Genomic DNA, 12,700 nt, shown 5'->3' with positions numbered 1-12,700 from the left:
CATAACCCACCCCGTAAAGTTAGGATCAATCTACTCCAATGGTTTTGCTATTTGAGAATAAAAAGAGTAGCACCCTCGCTCGAGAAGTAAAACATTAAGATAAAGCTCTAGAACTTAAGATTGGTGTTGATGTAAGAATTCAGGAGCTTATTTTATAGTCATTTTATAGTTGCACATTATGGATCCTTATGGTCGATTCAAGGTTTTCACTAGAATTATGTTATTCAAGTCGAACGATCGTCTGATCCAAAGAGAGATAATTAAAAGAGGATTTACTGATGGAAAGGTCATATATGTGTATTCATATATAATTACTGTGTAGTAGTAAGAACTTTTAGTTTCCTAGTGAACAGAGATTGGGAAAGAAAAATAAAAGGTAAAATAAAAGCTCACATCTCAGGTCCAAGTGGAAGCCTACTCATAATTTGTTGATACACAGCTGAACCATTGGAAAAGTTCAAGCCAAGATCAGATGTAGGTTCTACATTGGGTTCTCCTTTAGGCAACAAGAAACCCATTCCATTAACATGATGTGCCTGTGCTAAATATGGATGCATTGGCAGAACAGGTAGCTTGGCTTGGCCAAGTGCTGTCCCCATTGTCAGATTTCCCAGTCCAGGTTGGTTCATTCCAAAAGAGAAGCCATGGGCAGTCCCCATCTGCTGTCTTCCACCAAGGCCAAAGGCTGGCCTTTCAAATCTTGGAATGTTGTTCTGAGCCTGGGATGGCCCTGGCCTGTGAACATGACTTTGAATCGTCACGCTCGAGTTTTGAGCTGTTGCTGGACTGGATGTACTAGAACTGATGTGGCTGCTGTTGCGAGCAGCAGGCACGTCGTGATTGTGCTTTCCTTCATATGTGGTGATCACAGACTTCAGGTCGTGTGATGCCCGCTCCACGTGCTTCCTCACCGTGCAGCCAGGATTCGTGCACTTGTAGTAACTCCTGTATACAAGTTGATACCATCACAAACTCGTCAACGAGTACACTCAGTGACAGGAGGAAATCACAAAAACATGGAAAATGGAAGTACCTAGGATTTGGATTTCCTTTCACAACCTTCTGTCCGTATTTGCGCCAACGATAGCCATCATCCAGAATATCTACTTCACTGGTAGTCTGGACGACGACTCTAGGCTCACGTATCGCTCTAGTGGCCCCACTCATTTCCGTTACATAAGCGTCAAGTTTCCTGAGATATCAAAGGAAACCAAGATAGTTTCATGCTCTTTTTTCCAATTTTTATCAGTTAGATATCATTTCATAAAACAAGAATGGTAATGTGAAGAACCTTTTCTTAGACTCAGATTCATCTCCTTCACCTTCATATCCCAATGTAATACTGCCATGTGTTCCCCTGTCATCTTCATCTTCATCATTAGAGAATGTGGATGAGGCATCAATGGCCTCAACTGTTTCAATATGACTTCCATTTTGAGCCTGTAATGGGTTAGGCTGATTGCCATATTCAGGACCCAAGGATGCTGCTGATGATGTCACCTCAAGGTTGTCTTGCATCCAATCAGGAGCTCCAGTTGGGATCCCTTTTTGTGAATCTTCCCAATGGGGCCCTTCAGCGCTCTGTTGGCCTGCTTGTGCAGGGATCTCCAGTTGCATATTGATATGGGAGTCGGAAGATCCGATTGCTGCTCGGCGGTTTGGTGAGGGCTTTGGATGGTTATGAGCCCCTTTATAGATGATCTCCGTTATATGGCCCTCGTGAGATCGCTCGACTTTCTTCTTGACTGGACAGTTTGGATTTGTGCACTTGTAATAACTCCGGGGATACTCGCTTCCTTTAACCTGTTTTTGCCCGTATTTTCTCCAATTATATCCATCCTCTGACGGAGCACCACCAGCCATCGAATCCCCACTGCCTCTTTGCTCTCCTTCATCTGGTTGCTCGTCGAGCGGAGAAGAATGTTCACCACCACCACAAATAGAATCAAAGGGTCTCTGATCGTCCGACACAGTCTTAGCCCCATCGTCTATCTGCGGCGTAGAGAGTCCAGCTTGAGGATGATGACTGATTCTATTATGGGGTAAGGACAGCGATGGTTCTACAAGATGAGATTGAAAAGAATTTTCTGAACGGGGAACTGGAGCCTCAATTCTTGGACAAGATTGCGGAAGAATAGAGGCAGAAGCTGTCTACAACCATATGTTGGAAGGGAAAAATAATTAGCAAACAATAGTATGCAGTCGCTCGGTGTATCTGCATCTTATAAATTGGAATCTCTACACATTTGATTAATTCTATTTTTCTGAAGGAGGGGAGTGAAATTACTTTGCTTGCTGCACCAAGAAAAAATGACGATCCCGATTCTACCATGGGTCTGAAAGCAAATGATGTACCGTTATTCTCGAATGGATTGTTACCACCATTATTGTTGGCCTCAGAAAGCATCGTTACGGAGCTCCAATTACTAAGATTTGCCAGAAATGGGAACTTTCCTGTTGTTGGAGATTGCTGAGCCTGAAGTAAGACAGATCAAAGAGAACAGGTCAAAATGATAAGGGAAAAAAGAGTGCATTCCAAAAATTAGTTAAAAAAGTAGGATTATCCTCCATTTTTTCTGCTTCCTTTTACTAAAGAATTATTTTCTAGCATACAGATTTCCAACCCTTGAACAGAATTTAGAGCAAGATACTATCGCCCAATAATACAGATATAACCAAAAAAAAGGGTTGATTATAAGTTTCCAGAGTCTCTAAACTTTAAAAAGTTTCAATTACAATCTCTAAACTTTCGATTTTGATTTTAATCCTCAACATTTGCAATGTTAACGTGGTATGTTGATTAGACTAACAAGTGAAGATTTATGGACTACGCAACGATAAAGTAAGGGTAACAGGCCAAAAAATTGAGTCCAAAAAATTTATTCCATCTCAACGTGCAATCATATCTTTTGGCCCAATATTTTATTTAATTTGCCTACCAAATCATGGCTAGTCAAATTATTGTGCCACGTCGACATTTAAAGTAATTCAAAGTTCAATTTACATATTTTAGAGTTCAGGGACATACACAATCATCAAAGTTCAATGACCAAAATTTGTAATTTAACCAAAAAAAAAAACACTATAGTTCCATGATTCTCCTAAGCAACAAGAATTGATATAAATTTCATTCATATAGTTTTGAGTGATAAGCTTACCAGCGAATTTGAAAGAAAAACTGGCGAATCTAGCAATGTAGTAGGACTGAGACCAGGCGGTATAGTCAAATAAGGAGACTTGACTTCTGAATTCAGAGACTGGTCTGTGTTTCTAATGCTTTCTGTGTTCAATCTTGGAGCATTGAATCCAGCTCTGGCTGCTATCCTATCCACAAGACCCCCCCGGAACTTCTGCTCCGAGAACGAACCCAACTCTGCTGGTAGATCACCGCCTCTTGCAATGGCATTTTCCGACATCATATGTTCTCGAGGCCTGAGAAAGAGTTCCTCAGTTTTATCACTGCTGGTAGTATCCATGGATCGTCTAGAACCAACATCTTCCCCTAGCATTGCTGAGAAGAAGGTCCTTGGGCTGGGACTTGGAGGCACCCAATCCCCAATAATAGCTACATTATCCTCAGTCCTTCCCATTACTTCTCGAGTCCTGGCTTGACACGAGCTCGAAAATCTCGCAGCAATGTCGACGAATCCTGAAAGCCAACAATGTAAATCATGTAAGAATGAAATCTAACCCAATAATCCAGATTCACCATTTAAAAGTTGCAGCCATAACAATCTAATCTAATCAAATCTAATCAAATCTAATCTTCCTTGCATATTTGCATGATCAACTTCAGCTCCCAAAAGAAACTCAGCTGAAATCTCTTCAAAGTTCAACAAAATCATCTCATGCCCTTTATTACGGATATTGATATTTCTTACCCTCCCTGATATGCATTCTGATTCTATTTGTCTTTCACTATGGAAAAAGAATCAAACCCAGAAACGAACAAGAACTTGAAAATTGATTGAAATCGTTTTCAACTAAAAACTTCCAAAATAGCGTGGATCCGATCTTCGGATCCAGTGAAGATCTATGCATTTCCACATTGAAGCTGATAAAACCAAAATTCCAGAAACAAGACACACGGAATTGAGAAAAACTTACAAGGAAACAAAACCCCAAAATCTTAAGCAATCGGCATCCGAATTTGCAGCAACAACAACAACAACAACAACAAAATAACCGATTACCTGAGTGATTAGGAGACCCAAAATGAAATCAAATCAGAGAAGAAGAATCATCCGACATCCAAAATCCAATCGCCGCTACGGGTTGTTGTTGTTGTTGTTAGAAGTAGCGAGAAACGTAACCATGATCCGAAAACGAAGCTCTACTCCATGGATCTTCGAATTTTGTTGTTTGGGGTTAATTTTGGGATTGATTGAAAGGGCGAAAGAAACCTGGGAGAGGGAAATAGGAAGAGGGAAGAAAAAAGAGGTTCAATCCCACCACCTTCCTTCCTTCCTTCCTCTCTCTCTTCAATCTCTCTCTCTCTTACACTGCGTTTGTGAGTTTCTGGTCAAAATCCAATTGATCGGCCATGGCCACTGCTCTGAGAAAATTACAAAACAAAATTTGAAAAAACTGTCACTGTTCTAATAACCCAACCCAGAAAAAAAAAAAAATTGGTCGGGACCCTCAGAGAGGAAAAGGGGAGGAGGTGATTTGTGTTTGGACGACAGGAAATGGATGGAATCTTTGAATTTCAAGAAAGAAAACAATGAAACAAAAGCAAAAGTGAAAGGAGATTTTTTTTCTCTCTCTCTTTTGAATTTCTTTCTAAAGCTTCTTTTTTAGATTTTACATTGAATAATATTGTCTCGACTGGAATTTACTATTTTGGGTTCTTACTTTTGGCTTTGATTCGTTTTGGTCTTTACTCTTAAAATATCAATTTTGGTTTTTATTGATTCATTTGGTGACGTTTCTGTTTCTTCTCTTGCAGTAAAGAAAAATTGAAATTGGTACAAGAAATAAGAAATTTGTTTTGTTGTTTCCAAAATTTCTATACAATTTTAAGAATGTTTCTAAGAATGAGAAACCAGAAACGTAAAGAATTCTCAAATGCTTATATTTTTCTAATAAGATTATTAACGAAAAAAATCGGGAACGTTACCAAATGAGTTCAATATTTTCAACTTTTGTTAATTTATTTTAAAACGATCATTGTATTTTTTAAGAGTGACTATTTTAGTTCCTTCATTTTCATTCTTACCTCATTTATTTCAATCTAAATTTTAGCATACCACATACACATAAAATTTGCTTTAAGATTTTATAAATAAGAACCAAAATAGTTACGTGACACTAAAGTAGAAGGATCAAAAGACATTTTCTAAATACATCGACCAAAATAGTATTTAATGTTGTTTTTGAGCTTATTTTTCCAACTAAATCATTCCAATTTTTGAAAAAATGAATCCTTTTTTGATGGGCCCATTTTGGCTATCTTACACTTTATACTAATTCCATTAACACATCTAAGCTGTATGGTCAAAATCAAAATGAGAGAGACAGAGAGAAAACCAAAAAAAAAAAAAAGAAAGAAAAAGGAAAAAAGTTGGATTACAATAATTGGCTATTTTATAGAATAGACAATAATAGAGTTGGATTTGGTGCCTTAAAATCAGCAATAATATTCTGCTTAAAATTGCAATAATACAAATATAATGTAATAGATCTTTTTTAGGTCTTCAACTGCACAATGCCCCAACACCTCTAACCTCTACCTTTCAAATTTGAATTGTGTGTTATAACTAACCCTTTTTTGTTATTTGTTTTTATCTTTTTTTTGTTTTTTTGAGTAAAAGTCGGGGCGGACCATATTCATCGACATATACACATTTCCGTAACATTTTTATATGTCACAGGTTCGACATCGAAATTTAATAGTATTGCAACTGTAAGGATGAGCCAATCTGAATGAAAATGAGAATTTTTAGTCTATCGTAATTAGGGTAGGATCGGTTTGCTTTGGTTAACGATAGGATTTCGAATCAATTTGTGGATGTATTAAGTCATTATAATGATTATCTTTTGTGTATCTTTGGTGCTTTAGAAAAAAATCACCCCCTATGTTTTTATACTCTTTAGTGTATATTACTTTTTTTTATCTGCTACTCAACTTGTGTTATGTTACAGGTTTACCTAGCGCTTCCATCCAAAGTTTATATTTGTTCATCGAGATTTTCATATGTTAATGGATTCGACATCGACATGAGGGGTGTATCGCAAAAGAAATGATAAAATATAAAAAATAAATTCAACGAAATATCACTGACATAGACATAGTATTAATATTAATAATCTTATACTTGTTTAAAAATGATGAAATGTTTATTTGTTACTTTAAATATTTGTGTTGTGAACTTTTTTTTTTTTTTTTGATATCTATGAGTGTCTAATCTCACGGGATAACCGATTGATCCTGCAACATTTGGTGCCGAGAAACACAAATGAATTACTAATTCCTAAGGTAGGTGGTCATCATGGGACCTAAACCCATTTCCTCTTAATTAATTTTAAGTCCTTTGGACCAATGAACCACCCATGATGATTAAGATTTAAGAGTGTTGTTAAAAATTGGGGGGAAAAAAATGAAGTGTTAATAAAATTCTAAAAAATTTATGGATATAAATACTTCAATCTAGGTACAAATAATAATAATAATAATAATAAAAATTAGAAGAAATGTTGAAACACAGCTAAAAAACATGGTAAATTGGTAATAAATGAAGTTTATATAATATGTAATAGTTTCTAGAAATAGATATATATTGTAGTGATTTGGGTAAAAAATAACCCCCTTTTACTACCTATGATGGGTTTTCTGATAATTTTTATATTTAAACATAAAATTGTAATTAAGACACCCAAAAATTTTCAATAATATTATATTATTGAGAGTATATTTAATTAAAATATAGAAAAACTAAAAGAATATTAATGAGTTTACAAACTAATGGAGTAAAAAAATTATGATAAATATGTTTTCAAAAAATATATATATATATATATAATATGTTTTCTATATTTATTTTTAAGTTTATATTTGTCTGATCTTATATTTGTTTAAATTTTTTTTGGAAAAAGAAATCTAAAATTCAAGAGGACATGCCCCTTTAGTACGATGAGTACTAAATTTTTATTTACGGAAAACTAACATCAATCTTTTAAGTTAACATTATTATTAACTAACAAAACATGATTTAGTACGATGTGAATATACTTCAACTGATTAAGACATATATCATTAACTAAAATGTCGGAGATTCAAATTTCTATCGTTTTAAGTATTTACTTTAAAAAAAACGATGTGACAAGTGGAATAAATAAATATATATAAAAATGTCGCTATCCAAAGCTTGTTCATGCCCAATGAGCCACTGAAGACCAACAACATTAATATAATATTTTTATCTTTGTTCTCATGGAAAAAATGTACCACTAACATTTTTATTTATTATTTGTTACTTTTTTTTTCAGAGAACCACTAACACATTTGAACTTAGTCATAAAATCTACTAAATAAAATAAAAAAACATCGAAACTTAATATAAAAATGTTCAAAATCTTTTAGCTAAACAGTAATCGACATGTATCTCCCATCAGAAGGTTGTGAATTCGATCCCCACCTCACACGATGTACTCAGAAAAAGAAAATAGTATAATATGACTTATATACTCATGTCAACGGAAATCAACAACCATAAATATAAATATATATCTATGTCAGGGACATATTGTGAAAGTATTATTTCTAATCTTAATTTTAAAAGACAAAAACAAAAAATGAAACGACCATCAACCGAGTCTTAAAATAACCACTAAAAAAGCGAACTGAACAAAAATACACAAGTCTACAACCATTAGAAGTCTTTTTTATTATTATTTTTTTAACATAACCATTAGTACCCTAAAATAATTCATCTAATTTTTGTTAGTTTGTAAATTAAACTTTGTAATTAAATATATGCTTAAGTTTAAAAAATAAAATTAGAATTTGAAGGATAGTTCTAAGCTTGTACCATCCACAAGAACAACCACCACTACTAAAAAATATCAACTCAAATAATAGAGAATCAGAGAATTGGTTTCCTTATTTCAATTCTTAATAAGAGAAACTAAAATACTTGAAGGTTTAAATAATGATTTTTTTTTTCTATATTACAATGATTGAAAAAAATACTAAAGTTTAATATTTAAAAGATGGAAATGCGAGAGAACGAGAGAAATTAAAATACTATTTTGATCTCTGTACTTTTTATTTTGTTTAATTTTGGTTCCCATATTTTGAAAACATTCATTCGGTGCTGTACTTTCAACTTTTGTCCATTTTAATTCTTATACTCTCAAAACATTTATTTTAGTTTATGTACTTTTCAAAAATATCAATTTAGTCTATATTTGAAAAAAATACAAATTTATAACTATATTTCGAAAATTTTAATAAAAATAAAGTGTCATGCTAAAACTATGATGGAAAAAATTGAAATGAAAATAAAAATTAAGGGACCAATAATTTTTTATAAAAATAGATATCAAAATAGACATTTAAAAAAAAAAGGAAGTCACCATCCAGAGCTTGAAATAACAAAGTTGAGCAATTTTGTTATGGGCCAACCGGAGAAGGAGACAGCCGGTGAAGACAGCAAAATCAATTGTTTTTTTCAAAAATTTTCTTTTTCAAAAGATAGTTTTTTTGTCACATACGAAAGATAAATAATAATAATAATAATTTAATTAAAGAAAAAGATGCTGTATTTTATTTTTTATTTGTCCGTCCGGTCGGCAAAACGGTCGGACCCGGTCAAAAAAAGGAATTTGTAATTCCGACCAAGTCTCTGTCCTTTCTTGCTAACGTCACGGACTGTCACCAATCTTGTGTGAACCGCCAAATCGAGGCGCGTCACGTGGCAACGCCTACACGCGCGGTCACCCTGCATTATTTACCAACTACTTATAGAACTCTTTTACAATTGCATGTCTATATATTTTTGTTTTTTTTTTCTTTTTATAAATATTCATTCATTTTGTTTTTTACTACCATCTATTGAAATTCTTATTTGTTAACTTCCTTTGATAAGATTTTATTTGTACATAAAATTTGAAAAGAATGTCCAAGATTTTATAACGGTTAGAGTGAAATAATCGTGAGGGAAAGATCGAACATCTTGAAAACCAGATAAAATAAAGGTGGGCAAAAATGAATTTTTGTTTTAAATGTTTTGTGTTTGTCTTTTCCATCGATTTTTTTAGTCCTTCCATCTTAATTTTATTTAGTGAGTCTACTCTCTCTTGTGTCACGTCATGTCAAATCATTACTTGTTAGTTTAATTAGTACAATTTATCAATCTTTTGAGTAATGTTATTAAACATGGTGAACGTGATTTATTATAATCAAAATAAACATTTATTGACTAAATAAACATAAATAACAAAATTTTAGGGACTAAGTTTATAATTTAACTAATGTCTAATTATATCTTGAAAAAGAACTTAGGCTAATGATAAACTTATATGCAAGATACTTAGTAAGTTGATATAAATTTAGAGGAGAAATTAGACTATGTCAAAGAGATAAAAATCAACATTATGATTTATGAAAATGATATAATTGAAGAATGTTAAAATGTAAGGGACTAAAATTGACATTTTTTAAATAACATAGTAAAATTGAAAAAAAGATTTCTAACATTAAAACAAAAAAACAAAAAAAAATTACCTATTTAGTCTCTAAACCTTACATTTTCAAACTTTAGTCTGCGTTTTTATTTAGGATAAAATGTTAGGGAGGTGGTGACGTATTATATCTATTAGTTTGTCTGATTATTGACCACATCACACTGACTTAAATAATGTTTATCTAATAGACATATCAGATTAGTGTTTCAATAATCGAGTTAAGATTGAAACTAAATAAGTATGATTTAAAAATGAAATAATTTAATTGGAATTTTTTAAATTTTGGGGCTAATTTAACACAATGTTCCCAATATATAAGGATAATTTATAATATCCTACATTAAAATTTATTTTTAAGAATTGAATTTTGTTATAGTTCAATAAATATGAAGTAAGAGATCCCTTGTCCTATGACCTTATCCAATGAATTATAATTAGTTTGACTTCTAAATATTTAACACCCTAATTTTATGTTAATTAGTGTTCTAAAATTTGTCAATCTAAACATAGCTCAGCAGCTTAAATCACCTATATCCGACCAATGGAGGTAAATCAACATTTCCAATATTACAAAAATCGATAAGAAATATCAACGAAATCTACTAATATAAACATGATATTAATATTAATTATTTTAAACTTATTTAGAAATTGTGAAATTATTTGTTAATTAAATATTTTTTATAATTCTTTTCAGAAATATCTATTGATATTGACATTTTATCGATATTTCCATCGATATTCCTATCGGCATCGCACTTAAAACTTGGGCCCAATCTACTCAAACAAAATTTAATGAAATTTTTAATTTTAGTATATTTGAATAAGGTTAAGCATTTTTCTCATGCACGTATATTACGGCTTGAATAAATAAATAATTGTTTAAATATTTTTTTAGTCTCTGAATTTCTATCAATATTTTTATTTGATCCTTACGTCTCAACACAGAAAAATTCTCTCCATGGATTTCAAAATATTTTATGAAATAAAAATATGGTTGATGGTTTATTTATCACTAACCAGTGAATTTAAAATTTAAAGAGAATCGAGTTTGTAATTACTTTTTATACAAATATTATAAAACTTAAAGCTACCTATCCAAATTTTCGGAAAAGAATATAAAAAAATTAGCAATTGAAATATAAAATATAACTAAAACAATTATATTCCACATAAAATAACTGAAAATAATATCAAGTAAAATTCATATTCAACAATTTGATTCAATTTAGATTATTCTTTTTTAAAGACTCTTACATTGTTTATTTTATTGCTGATAGAGAGAAATTTTGAGGTGATATAAAATTATTGAATGAGGCTATTATAATTAATGTGGCCACTCTCTAACAAATTTAATGGTGTAAAATTATCCGCTACACATTGTAGCCGTCTCTTTCAATAATTTTACGTTAATCTAAAAATATTATTAATATAAGAGATATTAATAGATTATATTTTCCTTAAAAGTAGATTTTAAGAGACTATTATGTTTGTAAAAATGGTTTTATTTGATTGGAAAATTCTTCCAATCAGAAGAAAAATAAATATATTTTTGCCACATCAACATTTAATTATCTGGGACGAGTTTTTTTTGCCATACCTCGATAACTAATATGTTAGTTCAATGACTAAAATGGAGTATTATTAAAACTTCAAGAGCGAAAGTGTATCTTTTCAAACTTATGATCCAAATAAAAAACCTCTAATAAACATAATATATGCTTTTATTTATATTTTTATTTTTTCTTGAATACAATATGTGAGGTGGGAAATTGAACTCACAACCTCGTGATTGGAGATATATGTCAATTACACCGAACTGCTCTTCTGCTCTTCGGCTTTTATGCTTTTATTTAATCTATTGTTTTTTATGAATTTTTTTTCCATAAGTACTATAATATTGGGAGGTAAAAATTCGAATTCACAACCTTTTGTTCTAAAATAAATGCCGATAATTTTGGTAAGCTATTTGATAACTCCTTCCCTGCTTTTCTTACAAACTTTTAAGAGTTGGTTTATTTATCTGTTGTTCTAATTTAATAATGAATATTTATATGTTAGGTTATTTTCAATCATTCTTAAAAAAAAAAAGTTATTTTCAATCATTCATTATTTAAATTATTTTTGTAACATCTATCTTAAATTCAAAATTAATTATTGATTCAATCACTTTCATTCCATATGATGATTTCTCTTTCTCGTTTTTATTCAAACCAACACAATTTCTTGACATTTTGTAAACCTATTTTTTTAGGGGATTCGAACCTCTGACCTTTTGATTAACAATACAGAAAATCAATTTATACTTATAAAGTTTGTAGTTGAATTAATTAAAACTTTGAACTGATAAATGCATCAATTAAAACTTTAAACTTTCATGGGTGGATAAGTTTATACCCGCTTATAAATTTATTTTTAAAATGGTTAATACACCATTCTCATATTTGTTATACTTCTTAAAATGTAGGATTAATGAAATATTATAAAAAAAATGATTGAAATCAAGTAGTTTGTAGCAGTTTTCATTAAGAGAAAAATGAAGGAATAAGAGAAGATTAAAAAAAAAAAAAAAGAAAAATCAACAATATCAATGAAAGTTTTTTATTTTGTTCAAATGATCAAAGATTTGAAAATGTGTTTTTCTCATCTAAAATAACTTTTTCTTGTCAACAAAGGTGAAAATACGAAACTATTCTTAATATGATGAAAAAGCCCAAGCCTGAAGCAAAAAACGTCTGCTAAAACTCGGACGAGTTCGTAGATAACTCATCCAAACTAACCGAATTTTTATGAGATTTGCCTAGAACTTACGCGATATCTAGGTTGTTAATTGAAATATTAATTTAGTCTTGATTAAGTAAAGCTCCAAACTCGACAATTTATGCAAAAATAACTAAAAACTAGAAATTGACATTTGGTGGATTCAAACTTTGGACACAAGGGAGGAAAGAAGATGTATTAAGCCAACAAGCAACAAACCATCCAATATTTCTATATAACAAATAAATCTTGC

At 31.3% G+C, this 12,700-nt stretch overlaps 1 protein-coding gene across 2 annotated transcripts; it reads right to left on the bottom strand.

Moving 5' to 3' along the window:
- Positions 1-257: 257 nt before the first annotated feature.
- WRKY2 (WRKY DNA-binding protein 2) lies at positions 258-4,703 on the bottom strand. Of its 2 annotated transcripts, none has more exons than XM_088118923.1 (6): positions 4,108-4,703; positions 3,159-3,649; positions 2,288-2,476; positions 1,292-2,151; positions 1,034-1,192; positions 258-945 (listed from the first exon to the last, which is right to left on the bottom strand). In XM_088118923.1, exons 2-6 carry the CDS (start codon positions 3,588-3,590, stop codon positions 390-392), a joined length of 2,196 nt encoding a protein of 731 aa, XP_087975049.1. In that variant the 5' UTR covers positions 3,591-3,649; positions 4,108-4,703; the 3' UTR covers positions 258-389. The 2 variants fall into 2 exon arrangements, with proteins under 2 accessions (XP_087975049.1, XP_022143503.1); XM_022287811.2 differs by having other exon boundaries at positions 4,194-4,702.
- Between the last annotated feature and the right edge of the window lie 7,997 nt (positions 4,704-12,700).

Source organism: Momordica charantia (genome assembly GCF_013281855.1).
Source record: "Momordica charantia cultivar OHB3-1 chromosome 10 unlocalized genomic scaffold, Mcharantia_2.0 BLBB01000010.1, whole genome shotgun sequence".
NCBI classification, from domain to species: domain Eukaryota; kingdom Viridiplantae; phylum Streptophyta; class Magnoliopsida; order Cucurbitales; family Cucurbitaceae; genus Momordica; species Momordica charantia.
Note: the sequence above shows the minus strand (reverse complement) of the source record. Positions and strands in the feature narration are given on the sequence as shown.

Bases quoted from the DNA above. Each gene is read 5' to 3' on its own strand.
- WRKY2 (XM_088118923.1), bottom strand. From the start codon at position 3,590: ATGGGAAGGACTGAGGATAATGTAGCTATTATTGGGGATTGGGTGCCT. The intron at 2,477-3,158 runs GTAAGCTTATCA...GTCTTACTTCAG, and splicing joins TTTTTCTTTCAAATTCGCTG to GCTCAGCAATCTCCAACAAC. The intron at 946-1,033 runs GTACTTCCATTT...ACTTGTATACAG, and splicing joins AAAGGAAATCCAAATCCTAG to GAGTTACTACAAGTGCACGA.